General features: G+C 35.2%; 1 protein-coding gene across 1 annotated transcript in view; it reads left to right on the plus strand.

The window, feature by feature from the left end:
• Positions 1 to 23823, plus strand: part of ULK4 (unc-51 like kinase 4) — a 231804-nt gene that overhangs the window by 55426 nt on the left and 152555 nt on the right. Inside the window, exons 20-26 of the mRNA XM_086467979.1 lie at positions 6659 to 6841; positions 12642 to 12769; positions 15877 to 16010; positions 19705 to 19826; positions 20163 to 20219; positions 23411 to 23462; positions 23551 to 23645. Of these exons, the coding sequence (XP_086324105.1) occupies positions 6659 to 6841; positions 12642 to 12769; positions 15877 to 16010; positions 19705 to 19826; positions 20163 to 20219; positions 23411 to 23462; positions 23551 to 23645 (771 nt within the window). The remainder of the gene's footprint in view (positions 1 to 6658; positions 6842 to 12641; positions 12770 to 15876; positions 16011 to 19704; positions 19827 to 20162; positions 20220 to 23410; positions 23463 to 23550; positions 23646 to 23823) is intronic.

The raw sequence follows: 23823 nt of genomic DNA on the forward strand, positions 1-23823 counted from the left end.
TATTTTATTATGTTGGTGATCATGAATTATGTTTGAAAAGTTTAATCTTTCAAAGTATCAATTCTTGCAAAATTGAAATTTCTTTTTTGTATGATGTTTTACATAAGAAGTGTTTATTTGTTTTACTGCAGACTTGCTTAGAAGACATATTTGAAATCATCATGTTGCTGTCTATAAAATTGTTAGGGCTAGTCTTTGCCCTGAATTTGTAAGTTAAGATAGGATGATAACAAGACAGGTAGAGCTATGATGTGAGCAAAAGGTCTGGAACAAAAAGATTTGTGAGATGGAAAGTACTTAGCAGGGCTGTGTATTTAACCATACCTCTTTTTACAAAACAAACACCTTACCCAACAATAAAAGCAATATTTTAGGACTAAACAGCAAGTTGACTTATTTTAAATGAAGTGTGATAACTGGATCCTCATTTCCTGAGTAGAACTTAGGCTCACTATTGAGTTTATTCTTGGCTTCCCAGATGGAAAATGGTAATGTTGCTGCAGCAACAGTATGCACTTAGACACATCTAGCACTGAAGTAAAAAAGAGAGAGAATTAAAAATATATCTGAAGTGTGGCTGAAGAGTTAAATGGTAGAATAAATTTAATTTTTTGTATATTGTTACAATTTTTAAAAATGTGTATATTAAACGCCTCAGTGTGTGTTTGTGGTGGAGTCTTGCCTGGGAAACAAACTGCTTAAATACTGGGAAATTGTGTTGACCTTTTAGAACAGTAAACTTATTTAGTAGAATACGTGTTACCGAAGTCTTTGTTCTGTGACACCTGGAACTTTTTGTAAAAACTTAGTTCTAAAACTTTTATGATAGAGGATTGTCTGTCTCTAAAAATGTAAAATGTATGTGTAACCTCTGTACAGGGCACTTACAAGTTAAGCCTGCTTGTGAGTCTGGCTGGTAGGATGCTTTTTCAGAAAGGCTCTTTTTAAGACTTTATCTATTTGATCTGTTAATTTTATGCTTACATCATGACTGTATATATGGTAAAAGACTGGAGATTAGACTTCTGATTTCCTTTACTTATTGAGTATTTAAACAAGTCTTCTTAGTCCTCTCTCCTATGACTACTTTTGTCATAAGGGATATTTTGTATCTTGTGCTTTCGGTTCTTGTCAATCATTAGACTGGGCAGTTGTTACTCATTTGCTACCAGATCATAGCTCTTTATTTTTATCTCTTTCAACTTGAAGTTTTCCTCCTGTTTCTCTGCTATCCACTTGGAGAACTTTGTTTTGGCATTTACCATTCTGTTGACTCCTACACCAGACTTCTAGAGCTGCTGCGCTTGTAGGGGCCAGATGGACAGTTATGACTGTTTTGTGTGCCACAGTGAGCACAGAGTAACAGTCTGTCTGAACTACATTCAGACACTGAGCAAAGAAAGATCACCAGAGGAAATGTCAATGGGCTGGTTCTTTTGGTGTTTGTTTTGTTTGGAGTTTTTTGGTGTTTGTTTTGTTTGGGGGTTTTTGGTGTTTGTTTTGTTTGGGGTTTTTTTGTTTTTTGGGGTTTTTTTACCCTCTTGAAAAGTCAGTTTATTTTTGGACAGTGTGATATGCTTGAGGTAGACAAGAGCTTACTTTTCAGCAAGAGGCAGACGTTATACTTGTCATCACTGCAGACTTACTACAAATTTTTGTAGCAGTGGGCTCAGAGGTTAGTATCATCAGGACCATATGACTTGCACACTTTGCCTGTAGTTGGGGCTTCTAGTGACTGTAAGAGAAGGTTATTGTTTGTCCCCCTCTATCCTCAGCCTCTTTTGAGGTCTCAGATTATTTGATCCTCCCAGGGCTGTAGGGCTGAGGTGAACCACTGAGAAATCTTTTCTTTGTCATAGTATTTATACCTTGGGTAGCTAGCCTCTCTTAAGTGCTGCTGGAGTTGCCTTTTTTCCATACCAGCTGATGAGAAGAAAATCCTTCTGCATCTTACCTGGAAGGTAGGAAAAAGCATTTAAGAGGAATCTAAAACCTGAAGAGTTTATTGTAGCCTAGTTCACTCTTTTTTTTTTTTTTTTTTTTTCCCCTTTTTGTGTCTATTGACAGTTACCACTACTTACTAGTCAAGGAGGATTTTTTAATCGCTTAATTCAGTCAAACGGTGCTGACATTTCTGTAGTCCCTTCCAAGTGAGGAGATTGAAAGTATCATAGATTTTGAGTTCTTCAGTTCCTTCACCTCTTGTCACTGCAGCTGTGATGGAGCAACCTGGTCTGTATGGGCTTCTTGCTAAACAAGGGATGTTAAATGCAGTGACATGTATAGTAAGTTGCTGTATTTATACTGTAGTTCAAAATTGAATCACTGGCACTCCTGGGCTGGCAGTCATAAGACTTGCAATGATACTGTTTTTGCCAAGCTATTACGTCCTGATTTTTTTTTTCCTCTTTGTAATGCAAATTCAAATACTTAATTGTCCAAACTTACCAATCCTCAAGAACTGCTCTAGAAGCCCTTATAGATTAGATACGTTAGGACGAAACAGTATGTTTTGATAGCTACAATTACCAGGATTCCCTAGAGAAACTCACTTGATTTGTGAGACATCCTTTCAATGGCAGTTCTTAATCTAACTATCAAAGATGCCTTTTGTCATTCTGTTAACTTTCCTCTGTCAAAGTTCCTTAGCAGTCCATGCTTTAGTGTCGAGGCCAGCTTTTTGGAGATGACCAAGTTGTTTGTGCACACTGAGTTCTGCTGAGGCAAAAACTTCTTCAACATCTTCTACAAATCTGCAGTATAAATGTAGATACGAACAATATAACAAAGAAATAACTGTTTTCAACTAACATTTTTTTTCCTGTGAAGGCAGCAGTCTTACTGGAGATCGTACCTTTCCCTTGGGTAGTTACTGAGATTTTAGTCATGGTGGAGGTAGGGCTTGCTCCAGGATAACATATTGGAGAGCTTTGAGTGAAAGCAGCAGTGATGGGGACTCCAAGAGTAAGTGACAGTTACTCTTCTACATCCGGTCCAACTGCTTTTGTTTCTTGCTTTTCTGGTCTTTGTGGAAATTATTGCTATCTATGTAGCTGATTCCATCTCCTTCCAGACAGATCGTTTCACACAAGTGTGCTTGGGTCTGAATGTGTTCCTGGATTTTCCCCCTCTGCTGTTTTGGGGATCCTGTCCTTTATCAAAAGTCTGAGGTTTAATTATTTTATACCACATATGAAGTGAATTGGACAAGGAGGCTTCTAAAGTAGGATGCGCCAAGGTGGTACTCTAATCCTTTTGCTGCTTTGTAGTGAAACACTAAAGTAACAAGAAGGTGAACTTATTTATTGCATTTTTTACTCAATGCCCGATATAATTGATAGTTATGTATTAATACTGCTGGGGTATTTTGATATATAATCCTAACTTTAGAAAAAAAAAAAAATCCAATCAATATCAAAATCTATTACAGGCAGATCTTTTAGTAAGGGAAATTTACAGAGATTTCAGTGACATACTAATTGTTAAGGTAAAATACTAGTGTATTCTCCAGCTATATTGTACTGTACAATTTCTATGATCATTAAATTGTTGCTATGTATATGTAGGCTTTTTTTTATTGTGCATGACCACAAAAATTGAGATCATCAGTGTCCTATTGTATTTTATTATGCAGTCATTCCTGCCTTGTTTGAATGTATCCTGAAGAATTTCTTCTTGACTGACATCTATATTCACATGTAGAAATAAATTTCTGTTAAGAAATACATGTGTCATATCTCTACCTAGAGCTAGCAGTCTGTCTGCAAAGTATATCAGCAGTAAAGCACTATGGAATTTTACTTACAATTATTTCAAGCAATAATAAAAATGTATCAAGAAGATTCTCTGTCTTCAGTCTCTGGAGTCAAGAAATGACACTTTACCTTGTCCTCCCTGTCAGAGATGGCAAATGGGGACTGTGTCTTAGTCTTTTTGCTCACTTTGGAGTCCAACATGCCTCAGGTAAATATCACATATTTTGCCTGTAGGAGAGCTATATCTTTTTATCATTTTGCTAGACTCGAAGAAGAAATAACTCTGTAAGATGGCAAAGTGACATTCTGACAAGTTCAGCAGCAGGAAGACTATTGTCTTTCCAGTATACTGAAAGTTTTTTAATTTTTTTAAAAATAATTTTTAATTTTGTTTCGAAGAGATGGCTTTTTCTGCTGGAGGATGAGTAACAAAACGTAAGCCACTGAAGTGGAAACTAATTTGGGAAAGCTCAAAACAGTCTTTTGGAAATTTTTCTGTTTTGTTTGTGGTTTTGCATTGTGTGTGTGTGGTTTGATTTGGTTTTTTCTCTTAAATAATTGGTGCTGAATGGTTTCTTTCTGAGACTTGGGTGTTGCAGATACATTAACGTATTCATTCTCAAACTTGAGAGAGTCATGGAGTACATCCTGAAAGGGTAAATGTTATCTAGTCACCCTATGGCATATAAGACCGGAAGGCAATGGGTAGGGCAGAGATCATGAAATCAGAGAATATCTCAAGTTGGAAGGGAACGATAAGGATCATGACACTAAGGTTGGAACTGCTGGGGGAAAAGGTGTTGGTTGAGACTGTGGGGAGAGCAAGGACAAAAAAGCCGGTTCCAGGAGAGGCTCTGCCAGTGCCTTACTCTCACTGTGAGCATTTCTGTTCCAAGACGGCTGAAGATGGCTACTAAGAGATGATGGTGTGAGCTCTGCTCTTACCTTTTCTCATCATTAGTTCCCAGTTCCTGCTCCACCACCTTTTGAACTATCTCTGTCTGTTCTCTCCAGATACTGGATCTACTAAACTGATTTAGATACTTTGACTTCTATCCTCCATTAAACTCTATCTTCTACTTCTCTGCTGAAGTATTGGTTTTACTCATACAGCAGAGCGCTCTGTGATACACAAGCTGATGGGAGTTTAAAGCTTCTGCCCTTGGCTGTTGGTGGGCTGGAGCTTTCCTGCTTTCTCAAAATCTGCAGTATGAACCTACAAGACAGCCATGTCTTTCCTACCAGATTTGCCTGGAGGTCATCTGATGACCTGTGGCTATGGTCACCCTTGTTTGATGAGTCTGTAGCACAGAGCTAAGGCATTGGCAAGTCTGCATACAGCACATTAGCACACCAAGTTAGCTCCATGTTACTTTGATGCAGTCTGTCCCTCAGTCCCAGTAGTTCACTGGTAATATGACTCTTGAGGATGTGTTTAGTGAATGCATACCTGCTGCCTACTCATTTTGAGAACTCGGGCTAGAGGTAAAGGGCTCGTTTGTGTCCTTGGGAAATAGAGCACGCTGTACTAAGAAACTGAGATTGAGTGTCTGTGCTTTAAAAGCGGGAGTGGGAGGAGGAGAAGAAGAAAAATAAAAGACTGCAGTCAATATGGTACCTGGACCAGAAAGGACAAGGAAGAACAGGAGCAGAGTAAATGAACAGTGTCAATAAAATGTCTGTTTAAAAATCCTAAGTTCTTGATTTATACTCTTCTATGCCTTCTTTTTATGCCCTCCTTTTTTGTTTTAGCATGTTTTGAGTGATGTTTCTAAGGGCACTGGTGAACTGAGCAGTTCCTGAGGTTCTTGTATGGAAAATTTTTCTCTGGTGATAGTACTCTGTGGGTTTAATTGACTATAGGTTCTCTTAAATGAGATCTCGCTATTGAATGCACACCAAGTAAGCAGCAATTTCTAAATATAGCTGGTCTGAAGAGAACAAAGAGTGGTAATATTACTTACTTTTCATAGAAGAAAATTGCCTTCAAAGTTTTTCCCTAAAACAAATCCAGATTTTCACGTGAATCAAATAATTGACATAATCTGATTTCCTATTCTAACACTACATTCAAGCCAAAGAAAATGAAATATTAAATGTCTAGAGAGTCTTATTTTCTTTATCTGGAGAGAACAAAAGCAGTTACAGTGTCTTGAAGGTTGTTGCATTTCTAGAGGTATCAAAAGGAAAAACTCTGACTTGGAGATGTATCCACCCCGGAGGTCATTTAGTAATGTCTGTTATGAACTAGCTAAGTTGTTATACACTGAACAGATTTGTGCTTGTTTCACTAGAGCACAATTAGTATCTGCATCTTCTGTTAGAACTGTTTTAATCACTGCTATTTGTAAGTCAATCATTTGGAGAATAGTTTGCAATATTAAACACTGTTCCTTAAGAAGTGTCTAGAGCTAAAGTAGTATCTAGATAATAAGATGGACTTTAGATAGTGGGCTACTGCATACCAGATTATGGTCCACGAACAGAGAAAGAAAGAGACAATTTCATGGGTGACCAGAATTTCTGTGGTGTGTGCTATCTCTGTATTTTCTGCTGCCTATGCTCCTTTGTAGTACCTATGTTCTGTGATGATTTAAAACATAAGCATGGACTATGCCATTCCATCATTATTGTTCTCTAGAAGGAAAGAGTAATGTGACCCAGGTTGATGTTGCTGTACCAAATATTTCAGTTTCAGCTGCATGGAGTGTGTAGTAATACATTTAGAAGAATTCTAGTTCTCTAAAAATAATTAGCCTTTTCCACTAATATTTGTCTTATGAATGAAACTGTATGAATTTTCTGTATTCCTAAACTATTGGAAAAATTGCTACTTGTTTTTATTCTCTGTTATTTTTCTTGACTTAATAATCCCTTTAACAATTTTTTTTTAACTTTTGTAGGCTTTGTGCAGAATTACTCGTTACTTACCTAATGCTTTCCAGAGTGTCATTGAAAAAGTGGGGTTAACAGCTGTATTAATTTCCTTGGCAAATGGAATATGCAAAATTCAGCAGTACATGCTCACCATGTTTTCGGCAATGCTATCATGTGGGATTTATCTACAGAGGCTGATTCAAGAAAAGGTTTGTTTTCAGCTTAATATTGTTCCCTGGCATGGAATTTCACCAGTGGAAAGTTAAAGCTGGCACTGGTAGTGTTTTTGTGTCTTCAAAGTGCTTAACTTAGTGACACTTACATATCTGGATAGCAGGAAAAGAGGAATGTATTTGTTTTATTTGTTTAAAATCTAAATAATGAGGTGTATAGTTTTTCTTTCTCTTTCACAAATCTTGAGGAGATTGTATTAATGGGGTATATAAATGCTTCTGCAATCAATTCAGGAAACTCTAGCCTGACCATAACTGATAATGGCCCAAAGGAAGAACAATAAGGAATGGATGAAGACAGCTATTTGACATAGCTCTCTTAGACATTTAAAAGAGAAAATGATGAGTGTCCTGACTGAATCTAAAGCTGTACTTTATGCTCTCCTTAAACGACCTTAGGCCAATTTGTAAGTGAAATGTCTTGCAGAAATTAGCATTTTAATAACTTAGGTTTTCTTTTTGATGTCACTGAATAAAAATACTGGTTCTGATTTATGTCTAATCTAATTTTTGGAAGAGATGATTAAAGGCTTTCTGTTTTGATCACCAAATTATTCTGTGTTTAGAAAAATAGTGTTTATTTTTTTGGCAGTAAGTCAGCACAATTCATGAGCAGAAGTAATCCCCCTCTCCTTGGAAAGGATAAAAATCACAAATAAAATAGGAACCCTGGCTTGTGTTTTTATCAGATGCTCTGTTGTAATGTATGCTGTAACCTGACAGTCATCTTGACTATAACAATCTATGAGGCTTTAGTTAAGAGAGATGGATTTTGTTTCCCTACACATTGTTTTAACAGCAATGTTTAAATTAAAAAATAATCTAGGATTTTCCACCCATCTCTTCCTGCAGCCTGAAATCACTCATTCTCTTCCTAAAAGTTATTCTGTGCCTTGTTAGAATTGCCAATGTGTTTTTGTAGATGCGTGTCAGCTGGCCTTAAGCTTTCTCTAAATTCCACTACAGCAGCAATAACAGGTGGCAATTTGTCCTGTAATGTTGCGGTTTCTACTAGTGCACATTCCTGTGAGTTGGTGGTATAGTCAGAGAAGTATATTAAAAAATATTCACTTGAATATTCAGCGAAAGAATGGAACGTGTAACAAGTGTATGGCTACAGCATGATGTTTTGTGTGAAAAATGTGTTTATATAGGACTTACATTGCTAAAAGGACTCTCTGATACTGCAGTTCTTATGAACTATTTTAATAATTTTTTTGACATTATAAAACTCTGAAATTCTTCCCCTAGTTACAGGAAAATAGAAAGTATTTTGCTGGCATGCAGTACAGTGATGGCTGAAACTTTGTGCGTTCAAAATTGCTGCCTAATCATTAATGAATTATCATAGTCATAGGTGTTTTGTAAACAAGTGTAGCAATTTTGCAGATTAGTAAATTGGAATATGGATAAATACAGACATTCTTTTAGCAGTGTATATCAAACTAATGATAGAAGTGGAAATAGTGTCCAAAGCTGTAACTGAAAAAACATTGTACTATAAAAACTGGTAAAGAGGGTCTAGTTCTACTGCATGTGCCCACACTTGGTAACTGTATCTGCCTACAGCTCAGATAAATCTGTATCTCATAAAATGTCTATTTTGCTCAAATTGGATTGTAGGATTTTTGAAGCAGAAACCAGATTTCTACTTTTCTTGAATAGGATCTAAAAACAATCCTGCTCCTGAATTAAACTGCCAGGTACTGTCACATTACACAGAGTAATAATTTCTTGCTGAAAACTGAATTTACTAATCCACATACTTTTCAATATCCTGTGAGCATGACACACAAGTCCACCTTAATGAAAGAAGGGAAAAGAAACAAAACAAGTGAGTAGTACACAAAGTATTTGGCCCTCTGTAGAATTCTTGTATACTATAGCTTAAGGGGCAGAAGGGCCTCAGTGTTATACAGAAGGTAGTGACAAGGTTATGACTGTCTTAATACAGCAACAAACCAACATATTAAAAGATGCTTGAAGATATAAATTTAAGATGGAGATCATTTAACTTTGTATGTGTTATCTGGAAACTGCTGTAGCTTACAAGACTTAATGCTGCTCTTGTTTTCTACTTCCTTCAAGAACAGTGATAAAACTATTTACAAAATAAAAGCCAGAAGACAAAGGAGAAATGCAGTTTTGTGGTCGTCTACGCCAGTATAAAGATTCAGAGAACTACAATAGCTAAAAGGGACTGGGTTTTGTCCCTCTGTGATACAGACCACTTTTATTTGTTTCTTGTCTTGGAAACAAAAAAAGCTGAAATGCTTTTAAAATAAAGTGTGGAAAAAGAACTCAAAATCAAAAATCTTTGACTCACTATAGCAGTAGATAAAAAACCCATTGTTAATGACGTTCATGTGGCTGTCAAGATTCACCTTTGAATGAGTGAAAACCAGTCATGGAACTTCTAAAATGCAGTTAAGTTCTTCCAGAGGTCAGATAATGGAGTGGGGTGTTGTTTTGTTTTGGGTTTTTTCTCAAGTACTAATAAGTAAAATTATTCAGTAGTTACAGCAGTACATTGTGATACAGCATTGTTTCTTTGCTTCCCTGCATCACTGGTGTGGTCGCTTTTTATCATGATCACATCCAATTATGGCAATGAAAAAATGCAGTATAAATGCATTACAAAAGTTGTCCTCATGTTTCAGTCACTTTTTTCGATTCTTTGTCTCTTACCTGAATGTGGACAAGTAGCTACCTCTGCTTTTGTCAATATCATTATGAATTAATAAAAAAATATAAATGTCTTTAACAAAATCTTTGTAACTTAACTTATAGTGTGCAGGCATTTGCAATTCATAGAAAGGTAATTTGAAAATACACAACAATACAATAAATAGTTGCTATCACAACTTCAGTTCTTGTATAGTGAAATAGTGGTCTAACTGTTTTCCCCTTGTGTAGCAAATTTGAAAACGTGATTGCTTTTTGTGGTTTCTTTTAAACTTGTTCGCTTGCAATGAAAAGAGTGTCCTTACCCTGCAGTGTCTCCATGGATACATCAAACAGTTGCAGAGGAGGGAAGAACAAAATAACACTGAAACAGTTAATAATTAATGTATTGGACAGTATTTCAGCAATTTTTGGCGTTTCTGATATATTGAGTTCTTCAGGTCAGCAAAGATGTGCTTCGGATTTTCTTTGGATAAACTGTTGCTGTTTTGCAGTCCTTAGACGAGCCAGAAAAGCAAATTCTAAAATGTCACATTTATTTCTTAAGACAAATTATTAGAACATTCCCAATTAAGTCTGATGTAACTGATTTTAATTGACAATATTGTCTTAACCTGTGGTAACCCCCACATGTAGCATCGAAATATTCTTGTTTTCAGGAGCATGAGGACTAAAAATCGTCAGATGTGCTTTGGCTTGTAGTTGCTGATGTGCTTTGTCATGGTGTCCCTGTGGTCTCTCAAGTCCATTTATGTTAGCAGGCAGTGATGCATTATATATACTCTTTTGCTCAGTCTGAGACTTCACAGAGTTTCTTAAACTAAACACTTTTTTGGTTGTTTGGAGTAATTTCATAAGAAAAAACCTGAACCCCCAGGAAATTTCACTTTATTGAAATTTCAACCTTTGCTTTTAGTAAATTATAATTTATGAACTTTACTGCTGCCGGTTCATTCTGGAGGGGCTACAAATCGTGTTCCATGAGCTGTTGAAGTGTTTGAAGCAGTGAACTTTACACAGCTTATGCTTATTAACCACAAAGTTGAGGAACTCTTCTTTTTAGGAAACAAATTACAGAAATACGACAGAACATTTCTAGAGTAATTAGTAAGTTTATTTTTCTGGTATCTCTGTAGTTACTATCTATGCTAACTGCTTTTGAAGACAATTTTAAAATGGTATCAGAGTAAAATCTGGTGGTTTGTTTGCCAACACTTACGCTCCTGTTCCTTCTACCAGTCTCTGTAAAAAGGTATATTTATTTGTTGTGATAGTCCCTCTAAACTGCATTGTGTAGATTTTCAGTTTTATGACAATGAAGTTGCCTTTCAATTATTCTGTCAGCAAAAGAGGGAATTTGAATAACACTGGTATGTTAAATGTGCACCACAATTTAGGATTTTAAACTTGTACGCTACAGGCAGGCATACAGTACACACCTCTTTATTCTGCAGTGTACTCCCTTCAGAATCCAGCCTAAATGTTTGAAGGTATTTTCTGTTGATGAGGTAATTTGTGCTTAGTCTAATTCTTGGATGGAGCAAATCAGATCAGTTTGTAAATTCTGTCTCAGTTTTTAATTCTGATTTTTTTGTTTGGTTTATTTTTTTTTGGATAGAGAGATTTGAAGTAGGCTTTGTGTTTTCAGAACAAGGCATTCTGGTTAAGAGCCGATCCCAAAATATCATTGCTGCTGCCAGCAAGGTCATTTTTGAAGATTTTTTTTTTCTTTTTCTTTTTTTTTTTTTTCTCTCTCTACCGAATAGCCCAATTGGTCTTCATAGAAGAGCAGCACATGAGTAGCAGATACTTTTATTCCTTAGAGGTAGAGGATACTCCATTTTTTTTTTTTTTTTTCTTTTTTGGCCTCTGGTTCTTCAGGAGTTACAACACGTTGTTGGGCAGAGCCTAAATGATCCCCATCTTGTGCTTTTTTTACAACTCATAATACCTAATTCTGTTATTCATATGAAGGTGTTTATTATAATAGAGAGCATCTGTCACTTGTTAGTGGCCGGCCCAGCCCTAACCTGTGACGTAGCACTTTTTTCCTTCCACTGATTCTCAGCTTTATTCCCTTGGAAGCTGAGGCAGTACACATGAATCTATCATCTTTCTGCATGTCAGGCCACATTCCAGAAACTAGAGAAGATGATCCTTTCAATACACAGGGTGTAATAGAGACAGAGAGAAAAAGCAGCAAGCTGTGATTAAGAATCCAGTCGGCTAACCGTTGTTAAACTTTTGAAGAGAAATATTTTGTGGCTGTTCTTTATTTCTCACTATCCTTGTTAAACCTTTTAAATTACTCTTTCAATTGGGTTTACAGGAGGGAAGGAGTTAGCAAGGAACTTAGCATCTTGTAAATTGACTTCATCATAGGAATGGAGAATGGTCAGTGGATTAGGAAAGTCATGGCTCCTTACTGCTTGTGGTTTATCCTTTTTCTTTCTTTCCAAGTTTAATTCATGTTGTTCCTTGAAAAAGTGTTCTTCATGTTATGAACCCTAGATAAAATTAGTTTAGATAAGAATAATCACAGAAAGTAGAACAGTTTTGCCATGTATTTGGAGCATCTGTTCTATAATTCAGGATCTGATGTAGGCATGATGGTATCCAACAAAAGTGTTGCTTTTAATCTTCCTGCATATTTATGAATTAATAGGTAAACATTTAATAATATTTGTGATGAAATATTTACATATTCTGAAAATCCTTCAGTCTTCTTTCAAAATAAATATATTAAAATATCTTACATTTATCCTTAAGGTAAGACATTTTAACATGTAAGTTCTATCATACTTTGTAGTTCATTTTGTGTCATTTTGGACATAGTACATTAGATAACGTTTACTTCTTTCAGCTCTTGAGAAGATGTACAAAGCAGCACTGGGCCATTCTGTCTTGGACAGAATTTATTTAGTAGTGTTTTATGGATGGTTGTTTTTTTCTAGGAGTGACATGAAAAGTACCTTACTAATACAGAATGCACATGAAAATGAGCAGGTCTTAAATGTATATAGCGTTAAAATGCAGTACAAGTAACCTTTTCCCAAAAAATATTAACGTATTTGTGTTTATTTCCACTAAGGATTTTGTGACTACAGTTACTCGTTTACTTGAAAGTCCTTCAACTTTTATTCGAGCAAAAGCCTTTCTGATCCTTCTACAAGTTTTAATTAATAACAGGGAGATGTTGCTACTCAGTTGTCAAGCAAGGTAAGGTGATAATAGAAGATAATTGGAGACGTAATAGTTATTTTCAAAGTTGTACCTGAAATACTTCAAAATGTGTGGGTATTTTTGAGCCATTTAGGAGTGAACTATTTTCTGTGTAATGTGAATCCTATTATTTATGAGAGTGTTTTCTTTTGTCTGATGTGATGATTACTCACAAGGGGAATCCACTGTCTTACAGGGAGAGTCAGTCTTTTAAAGTATCTTGTGGTCCCAGTGGGCATTTCAGCAAGGAGCAGATTTCGCTTTGGGCAGGGCAAAATAAGTACTGCAGCAGTGAGTTGTTGCTATGGTGGGAAAGCAAAATAAAAAGGTGTGTTGGGCACCTTCTTCATTTTGGGGTATGGTATAATCCATAGTCTTTTCAGTGTAGGAACATTCAAGGTAAAATGGTATTTCTTGGCTATATGTGGTGTTGGAGTGATTTATACAATGACCACTGAATTCCTATGTCTTTTGCATGAAACATTTTATTTGTTTCTATGTTTTAAAGTACTTTGCAAGAAATGGCTGCTCTAAAATTATGTTTGACTCACGGTGGAATAGTTGTTTGAATTTTTGATCTTCTGATGGCACAAAACCATTCATGTATCAGACAAGAGGAAATTAGGGTGTGTTAGAATGTAAATTGTCACCATGTTGTGGGGGTGACTGGAAAAGTAAGATGGAAGAAATTGTGTTTGGGATTTATGTCTTCTACTGTTCATTATGAAGAACAGCAAAATGTAGTGTAAACCCAGTTTTTTATGGCATTGGAGTAAAGCAGGTTTGGAACTGAAAGTAAGAAGGGATGTGGCTTGTGGGTAGCTGTAAATCTAACTACCTTTACAGCAAATATAACTTTATATCTTATGTTGATGTTTGAGAAGAATTAAGATGCATGCAGGGGAGCTAAAGGGCTGGATTGGAAGAAAGTGCATTATACCATGAAGCTGTTGTGAGAGGGCATCCTGTGGGTGCTATTGTTATGTACCACTCCACTCACATGCAGATCTGTAGATGGCTAATTTTTGCAGATCATAGAGAATAGTACTGAATTCAAGTTTCTTTTTCAGATGTGTCTTTATATACTTCCAGAAGTGTTCTATCAGGTGATGTGTTCTGTTTAGCGTAAAATGTCTCTAATGATTTGTAAGTGACTTTTTGAACAGTTACATTTTAATGACTGCTTCTATACATATGCTTGTTAGAGCACTTCGAACTGAGCTGTCTGGACAAATGTCCGACGGAAGTCCTGTACTGACAGTTACTATTCGTTTGTTTATACCTAAGGTATTGGGTGAAGGAGAATAATATTTTTTTATCAACAATTTGATCTCTTTATTTAATCCTTTTCAATGTGCAGCCTCTCTGAAGAGGATGTGTTGTGAATTTGAGATGTTATTTTGTATTGTGAATTTTGGCTTTATCCTGCTGATTAACTGATAGAACATGCTTTTAAAAAATTAACTCCCTTCCCTCCCAGCAATGAAATGACTTATGTTGAAGACTATTCAGCCTACTTTAAGTAAAACTTAAACAGATCTAAATGTATTTCCATATAGAAACAGATGATTATAAAATCATGGAAGTATTTTCTTATTTTATATAAGAAAAAAATCCATACCAATGCTGATCTTTTGTCACGTCTTTGTTCAAAGTTAAACTGGTTTTGAGTAAAAAATAATTAGCTGTCTGGAAAGGCTAGAGGGCTTTACATCCTTTTAATTGAAAACATTTTTTATATATATATATAAAAAAAACCTTAAAGCAATTTTAAGGAAAATTCTATTTGAAGTATAATGACAGATTTTTAAGTAGTTCTCTTCTATCAGATAAATCAAAATTCCTTGGAATACAATTTCTAGAGATTGCAAGAAAAATGAAAGATGTCGCCGTAGTTTGTGGGAAGTATAGCTGAATGTGTTGCACCTGGGCTATTGCAGAGGTGAAGGGTAGTTACTGAATGGGTCTTTTGATCATTCTTCAGTAGTTTTTTATTTCATTGAGTAATTCGGCATTTTGATGGAAATACACACTTCCTAGAATAAAATTTTGTGTTTGTGAGTCCTGCAGTTTTCTCATGTATACTTGGGGCTGTTTAAATAAGTTATTTTTGTGCTTCTATAAAAGAACATTGATTATAAGAAGGGTATAAATAAAACCAAATAAACCAGAGGTATTACTGAAGTACATTCTTAAAATCCAGAGCATGGATTTCGCTCATCAGTGACTGATGGCTCTTTGCACCGGGCCTCCAAGGAGTTCGAATATGAAACAAAGATGTCAATATTATGCCTCTAAAGGGAAGTCTGGCCCTTCTATCTATTCGAATGAGCATTTGAAAATGTTGCCCGGAGCATTGTGTTACAGGTGTATTATTAAAGCAATCTCTTGTAAGTTAGCCAATGGCTGATAAATCAGTTACCATAGTTCACTGTGAAACATCATTCTGCAGAACGACGTGGCTGCAGAGCACTTATCAGTTAGAATGTAAGCGTCGAGTTTGTCTTTAGAAATCTGGAACACCAGGTTTCTGGAGAAAGCATGTAAGGCTACTTTGGACTTTTATCTCTTTCAATATGTCCATTCTAACTAGTGCTAACATTTTGAGAGGCTGTAGTGTGATTTATATAGTGCAATTTTTCTTGACAGAAAGATTGATCTCTTGTTACATTGACTTAAATTATTCTTGCTTTTGGAATTATTTAATGTTGAAAATGAATGTCTTTAGTCTTTCGCTCATATTGCACATATTGGTCGTATATTTCAAAATAAAATGGATTTTAAAATTAGTCTTTCTAAGTCTGCAGAGGGATTCACTCCTTATGGTAGCATCGTATATTCATTTAAACTACTGGGGCTGCGTGCACTTACAGTAGCTTAATGGTTTCTTTCTCCTTGTTCCTTGACTTGGCCATTTGTGTTATCTTTAAAATTGATTTATTTGAAAGGTAAAGTCTAAAATTTCAACAAACTAAAAGAGCCAAAACAAATGTATTCTCGATTGTAACCACAAATACTAGAAATGTCAGCTTCAGTAGTATTTTTGAGATATAGTCTAGGTTTTTTGTTATGAGAGGTAATGTTTCGCACTTGCTTAAATGTAGACTCGTGATGTATATTGAAAGAGACAGCAGAAAGACCATGCCAGGAAAAGAGCAGCAAGGCGGCAGTGAATACCTGTCAAAATGTCTGGATCTTCTCATCTATCACATTGTGCAGGAGCTGCCAGGAATTCTAGGTAAATTCAGTTGGTTAACTGAACAAATCTCACCTTTGCTTTACTCCCTCGAGAAACAAGTGTCTTATTATAGATACAGGTGAAAAGACTGTATTGTCTGATTAGGTAAAGTTTGCATATCAACTTGATGATCTTTTTTAGTTATGTCATGATGAGGTATTTGTTATTGGAATGCATGATTTCCTGTATTTATGTTCTGTATTTGTGGAATAGTAAGCCCCATCAACTCAATCAGGAATGAGGCCCAAACATACAAGAAGTTTTATCTATGTTCTAAAGATACTACGAATACTGAAGAAAAAAAAAAGGCAAATTTGCCTTATAAAGCACAGAGCTAGGAGAGATGCAACAGGGCATATCTGTGAGTACGTGTTAATCACTTACAACTTTCAGTGTATGTTGAGTATTGCTTCAGGCATTTTTCTGGAACATTTCAGCCTAGATACTACATGTCCGAAACTGATTTGTTCATGCATAAGAAAAGATGGAAAGTTTTTCTCTGAGAGAACATAAGTGCTACCTCAACCTATCCCTTATACTTAGGAATAAGAACATGAATTGTAGAATAGTTTAGTTTGGAAAAGACCATTTGTACAAAAGAAATAGATAAAATCTTGAGAAATTAAGGAGGATCTCTTAGTGAGATTTGAATATAGGGTTGATATTGAATAAAAGAAGTGTCACAGGAGTTATCCTAGATAAGTAAGAAAAGTGAGATAAACAGAGATTTTCTTGGATAAAGCTGTGTTACATGTTTTATGAGGAAAGATGAGGTTTTTATTTGAAAAGTTAATTAGGAGCAAGTGAAGGAAGAAAGGAAAGAAGGGAAGGAAATGGAATTAGATAGGAAAGGGAAGAAGGAGGAAGGGAAGTAGGAGGAGAGGGAGAGAGGAAGGGAAGAGAGGAGGGTAGGAAGAAAAGGAAGTAAGGTGGGGAGAAGGGAGGGAACTGAGTGGAGGGAAGGGTGGAGGGGGAGAAGGGATAGAGAAAGGGGGAGGGGATGGATGGGAGGAAAGAGGGAGAAGGGAAGAAGGAGACAAGGAGGATAGAAGAAGAAAGTATGAGGTTGGTGTGGCCAGGTTGAATCATGATTAAATTTCTTATTAAAACTTCTGATGGGTGAGATCTTCCACAGAATAGAGCAAGAAAGCTAAATAGGAAGACAAGGAAGGAAATTCTGTGAGTATTCGAGAAAAGAAAGGGAGCAAAACCAACCCTAGTTGTGTATGTTTTCTCATTAAATGATAAAACATTTTTTTCATAAAACTATTTTCTGATGAGATCATACCTGATTTATTTTTCATCTTCTCTACATTATTGCTAGAATATCAAAAATGAAATGGTAGCACTGTGAAGGTCAGTAGACCTGAATGTCATGCTGCTATTTTAAAAGAAACTTTACTTCCTATGACAATGAACATTTTTACCTTGCTGTGCAAATACCTGATCCCTTTTTTCTAAATAAATATCTAGTTCACATGTATTTCAGGATTTGGAAGTCTCAGTCTGTAAATGTTTGAGGCAGAAGTTCATCTGCTATTGTCTGTACGTACTATATGCAACTAATATGGTAGGACCTGATTTTTCCTCTAAACCCTAAGGAACTATACATCAAATATATAGTTACTATGATTATAATACGTAATTCATCAATTGCTTTAACATGTATTCTGCTAGGTTTTTTACTACCAGTATCCAATTTCAATGAGTTGTTGACAACTAATATATCAAGCATAATTTTTACACTTTGTTTTCCTTTCCAAGCTGGATTTGTGTGTTGATTGTTTTTATTAAGATTAAGCTATAAGCAATCAGTCCATATTTGTCCACATTTGTGAGAAAGCTTTTTCTTTTTGTTGCTTTGAGTATGATGAAGGAACATGTTCTGCTTGAGGAGGTAAAAGCTATGGGCTGCTAAGCAAAATAACCAGATTTGCAAACTGGAACAGTTAAAAGCAGTATAACTGTTGATTTAGAATTAATCCTAGCTGGCTTTTTAAGTATGCATTTATGTAAGCTCCTTACTCATCCCGTCTTCTTCCACCAGATGTAGCTATAAACCAGATAGATTAAGAAGTTGTAGAAATTTGCCTTAAAGATACATTTAAACAAATGAAATAAGTTGTTAATCTTGTGGATAATTTTAAAAGCATCTGGTTGTAGGTGAGAAAGTAATTTTATTTCTGTATTTATAATATTATAACCTGTTTCTAGGAAGTAGATATAAATTGCTTAGATCATGCTAAAAATTGAAGTAACCACATCCATCTATTTATCAACTGCAAAATTGGCAAATGCGATGATTATATAGGCCTTAAAACAGGGAGAGTAAATTGTTCAGTAAATTACTTGTTGTTAACCACAGAGAGATCTTGTTGAATTACAGTCTTGTGAGTAATTCAAACCAAAATATGTGGATGAAACCCCAATATTTTGGTTTATGTATTTGGAGAGTTTTAGACAACATTTTCTTGAGCAGTGTATTGTAGAACAAGTCAAATCTTTAAGGCTACGTATTTTTACAACCTACTTTAGTGCCAGGCTCTGTGATTTCTGCTTAAGTTGAAAATTGAACTCCATGGGAGCAGAAGAAAAGCATTGGTATTATTCAGCATGAATAAAGTCTGTGACTTACTCTGAAAGGAAGGGCCTTTTCTGGCTTGAAAAATCGTATAAAATACTGAATCCCGTCCTTTATTTGTTTGATGTCTATGTGATTTCCCTTTTACAGTGAAGCACTCTCATTAAGGGAAAAAAATATAAGTGCTCTTATGAGAGAGGATTTGGCTTTTTAATATTTCAGGTTATAGGGACAGAATTTTCATTCTTTGCTTATGAAACATGACTTTTCCATTCTTCATCCCATGCAGAAGAGGTCTTGCTTTTCTGAGACGATGGTTAATATAAGACAAATTTAGTATAATATTCCTTGATTTTTTTATATGTGCCCTCTTAAGTATAGCTTCCACTATTGCAATTAAAATTTTTTTCACTCATTATTGTGTCTGGGGTTTGTTATGGAGGCAACTAAGTTCTCTGTTTAACCTGCTGCTACCTCTTTTATGAGGTGGTGAGAATTCCTGTTGCTTTAGTTCACTTGTGTCATTGTTAAACTTGTGTGTGAGAATGTGCCTGTGCATGGCTGGTGGAGGGATCTCTTGGAAGGAGGGGGGAGGATGTTTGTTTCTTTTTTCCAGTGGTACTGTGCTGCAAGGGAAATGTACTGCTTGAGCGTTGTGTCACCTGCTGATCATGTTGAATTCAGCTCTTGGTCATGAGAATTTTGCTTTTTATTTCACTAGAAATAGAATTGCATCCATAGAATTTCAAGAGTATATATCCATACATATGTAGCCGCCTAAAGACAGTTTAAGTCCACCCTGCCAAGAGGAGTAATTTCATCTTTGCTTCTACACCTGCCTTACATTTCGGTCCTCACCACTTTGCCAGAGGTCACATTTATGCACCTGTCCCTGTAGCCAGAGCAGGAAATTGGCCTGGCTGAACACTGAGCTAGGGAAGAAAAGTGCTGGATCAGCCTGATTTATCATGCAGTCACATGAACACTACTTTTCGGCAGGAGGGAGAAGACGGGCTTGAGCAGAGAATACTGGAACAGAGATGTTTTGTATGTCGTTTGCTGTTGTTTTGTAAAGCAATGTAGTTACATCAGTCTGAAATGTTGTTTTCTTAGGCGATATTATCACTGCCTTAACAAATGTCTCTGGACGTAAACACCCATCAACAGTTCAGGCCAAACAGCTGAAGATGTGCCTGCCGATGATGCCTGTAGTGCTTCATCTTGTGACATCCCAGGTAGATTTTTATTTCCAAAAAATTATTAAACAAAGGAAAAACTTTTGCAGTTTCCCAAAATCTAATTTCTGCTGATTGTGATCAGAATGGATAGAACAGAACTGTTAACTAATGTGTAGAGGTGTTGATGAGTACTGTAGCTATGTAACAGCATTAAAGATGTAAGCCTTATTTTTGCATATTGTAAGACAACTCGAATGACAAAAGCAAATACTTATTTTATCTTTTTTTTTTTCTTTTTTTTTTTAGCATGGCTGTGAAATACGTGCTTTACTTGTTCTGGTCATTAGATATGCATTTAATGTAATTTTTTCAACTTTTGCTAAATTCAAATAGGTATTTCGTCCCCAGATAGTAACAGAGGAGTTTCTTCTCAACTATGGGACATTACTTGTGAGTAAAACCGTCTAAGTTAAATCTTGTTTACAAAAATACATATGCATAAAAATTTGGGAAATATTTCAATGTGATAAAGTTACATTAAATTTATAGATTGGACAGCGAACTTTATTTTGAATATAAAATTTAAGCTTTGATTATATTCAAAACTATATATTATCAGAAAATATTTTCTGTGTTGGGTCAAAGGGAAAATATGCTATTCTGTGTTCAAGTGTAGAGAAACTGCATATGTCTGATAAACTGAAAATTTCCTGTGTGCTGTAGAAAAGTTTAGCTCTAAACTACAAAGAATATTTCTAGACTTTTACGCTAGTATTATATGAGTAGAAATTAAAGCTAAATTATAATCTAATCTATATTTAAAATATTCTTTTATTTTGTCACCTTTTTTCTTCTTGCTGGTACTTTTTCACTGTATTTATTTGATAAAAAGCTGAGTATTGTAAGCCACAGAGCAAAGATATTTTTCTCGTATTAACATCTACAACCTATTTATGGTATTACCAATAGAAAACTAACTTTTTAACTGTTCCATAGGATAGTATAGCAAAAGTGAAGTAGTACTGTTGTAATGTAATTTCCTCATATGAAAACAGTTGTCTTCGCTAAATGAGAAAAAAGCGTATTCTTAAATTGTGTATCAGTTAAGCAAATAATTTTAAGTGCCTGGGTTTGTAAATGACAACTACTTCACCAATAGGACGAAGAAATGCTTCACCACAAACAGCTAGGTTAAAGTTCAGGTTCGCTTCTCTTTCTCCTTTGACTCTTGATTCCAGGAAAATATGTGTTTAATTTAGCGCTACTAAAAGATTTGTATAAAAATTACTATTAGAATGAAGAAAAAAATTTTAAAACTGTAGATTGCAAAGCCTTTTATCTCTTTGAAGCATGTGTAACTAGGCAGTAGATTTATTAATGATTTTGGATCAACCTTCTAGAAGGTGAAATTCTTCTGTCAACAATATAGATACAGCAGACAAGGTACAATGTAAGTTTTCTTTTGATGTTACTCCAGCTTGCTTGAACTACTGACTGAGGAAGTCAGGCCAGTTATACTGGTACAGCTTTCCTCTCAGATCACAGAGGAGGAGGTTACTCTACTGGATATTTCCTGCATCTTGTCCTTCTGTCTCCATCGAACAAGGCAATTCAGGAACTTACATATACTATTTTAATTTACACATGAAAAAGGGAGTGGTAGTATATCTGAAAAATGAATATCAAATATGAATCCATAATATGTAACTGTGTTATTATATGACTAATATAATTACTTCTGGAAGAGTAACTATACATTCTACCAGGCAACAGTCTGCTCTGGAATTTTTTGTTTAGCAACATTCCCACTGACATCTGTAAAGGGACATTCGATCATCAGCTTGTACTTTTTCAAAGTACTGTGTTATAATTGAGGCCTCTAAGACTTTAGTAAGTCAGTCTTTCAGTGGTTTGTTTTTCTTCGTTGTTTTTTTTCCTCCTTTATTCAAAAATCTTACTCTTAACAATAAGAAATGATTAGGAGTGGAAGGATGTGTGTTTGGTATGTGAAAGGAAAAGAGTAGCTATTTTCCTGTAACTGTTGTTCATTGAGAATTTTTTTTTCTTGCTGCTTTGAAGTTATTTCCATCATCACTGTAATTTTCAATAGTGTTGTGCAAAGAAGTTGAGAGGGAGTCAGGACAGTCCTTTCATGTTTTCAGCTGTGAATAGAAATACATGAAGGACATGCTCTGCCCCAAAGGCACAGCTAATAGTAGGCTCCTAGTGGAGTGCATAGGGCACAGACTCACCTGTAGCAGAATACACACACCATTCCTCTCCATTGCTTAAAAAACCCCAGATAGTTGGGGACTTTTGTATAAATAAATAATCTTGTGTTTCTAATATAAAATTAAGAAAATAAGTGTTAATAGATAGAACAATTTTTGCACCAACTATATTGATTTTTCAAAATTGGTCTTGAGACTATGGTTAGGTGTGAAACTGTCTTAAATGAGCAAACAAAAAAATTAACTGTCTTGCAAAACAATAAATTGTTCGAAAACAATTAATAGTAATCTTCTTCAAATGATCAGGAAGATAAAACAACTGGTTTTTTATAGAAGCGGTTGTTTTTTATGACTGCCTCTGTGATGCATTTAAGTTATGAAATATGTAGTTAGAAACTAACTGTATTTTTGATTAGAGAAGAATCCTTCAGATGTTCCTTACATACTGAGAAAAAGATAACCCATGTAGACACTTCTGCCAATTTAATATATAATAACAAAATTTTAATTGATAGTGAAATATAAAACAAGGGTAATTTTCTTAATGCTTTACATCATATATAAGTATATCTGTAAATAGATATGTGTGCAGATTGAAAATGAGAAAGATGTTTACCTGTGGTAAATTCTCTGTGTATTAAATACTGCACTAGTAAAAAAGAGCATACTATAAATTCTGCTGAGAATTTTTCCTTCTGTAGCAAATACTAATAACATCTTTTGCATCCCCCATGAAATAAACAGCTATGCATAGAAGTGAAAGATAAAGAGCGAAATCAAGAATGAAACGCAAAATAATGATGGGTCTGATTGTACAACATTTACTTAACCCAGATTATTAATATTTCATTGTTCCTGTTCTTCAAAATGTTGACTAATTTAGGGGATTTTTAATAGAAGGTTATGCATTTTTAAAAGTTCTCCTGTGTGTAACTGTATCTGTAGTGTGTATAGTATGTGCAAAGATCAAACCCATGGTGCAAATAACAGAAAATTGCATTTTCTGAAGGGTCTTTGGTCTTTCTAGTGAGTTATTTTAACAGCCATGTCCAAAGTAGTACAAAGTCTTCTAAGAAATTACAGGTTTTTGTTAACAATAAAGACATTTAATTACTGTCTATTTAGCTGGAAATGTTATCATGCCTGACATTAGTCAGAGTAATAGCGCTTACTGTACTCTATGTTTAAGTGTCCAGCAGCGTTACAGACTTGCAAAATTATAACAGCTAGATCATTAATGCTTTCAGTCTTTCATATGTTAATTATTATGACAGTGTTTCCTAATGTGGATGCGTTAACATTTTGTGTTTACGCAGTCCCTTAAAGAATTTTGTGTTGTAATTATTTGGTGATGACACCCTTAATTTTTGTTTTGAAAGTGTTTTAACATAAATGCTTCCTCTTCTGTAGAATTTTATCAGATCGATAGATTCAGGAGAAACAAACTTGGATGGAGCAGTAGGTAAGGTAACCTGTGACATTGCAGTACTTTTACATGCAGGCATTATAACTTGCATTTTATAAAGAAATATGATGATTTTTACCAATAGGACAACCTGCATCAGAAGAATTTATTAAGACCACTTTATCAACCTTTGAAGCAGTAACACAGCATCCTGCTTTTTTGACAATCCATCACTTGACTGTAAGTCTGGGAAGAAATTGAATAGTTGCAGGGTAACTGGCCTAATTCCATTGATAAACAGAATGTTTTGAAGATTTAGAAACTGTTTATAATATGGATTAAAATGTATTGTGGTTCTATTAGACAGGAAAAATTTTTATGTTTAATAGAGATGTAATTTTCAAAGAAGCAGTAAGGC

This window comes from Leptosomus discolor, chromosome 7 (assembly GCF_034619465.1).
Source record: "Leptosomus discolor isolate bLepDis1 chromosome 7, bLepDis1.hap2, whole genome shotgun sequence".
NCBI classification, from domain to species: domain Eukaryota; kingdom Metazoa; phylum Chordata; class Aves; order Leptosomiformes; family Leptosomidae; genus Leptosomus; species Leptosomus discolor.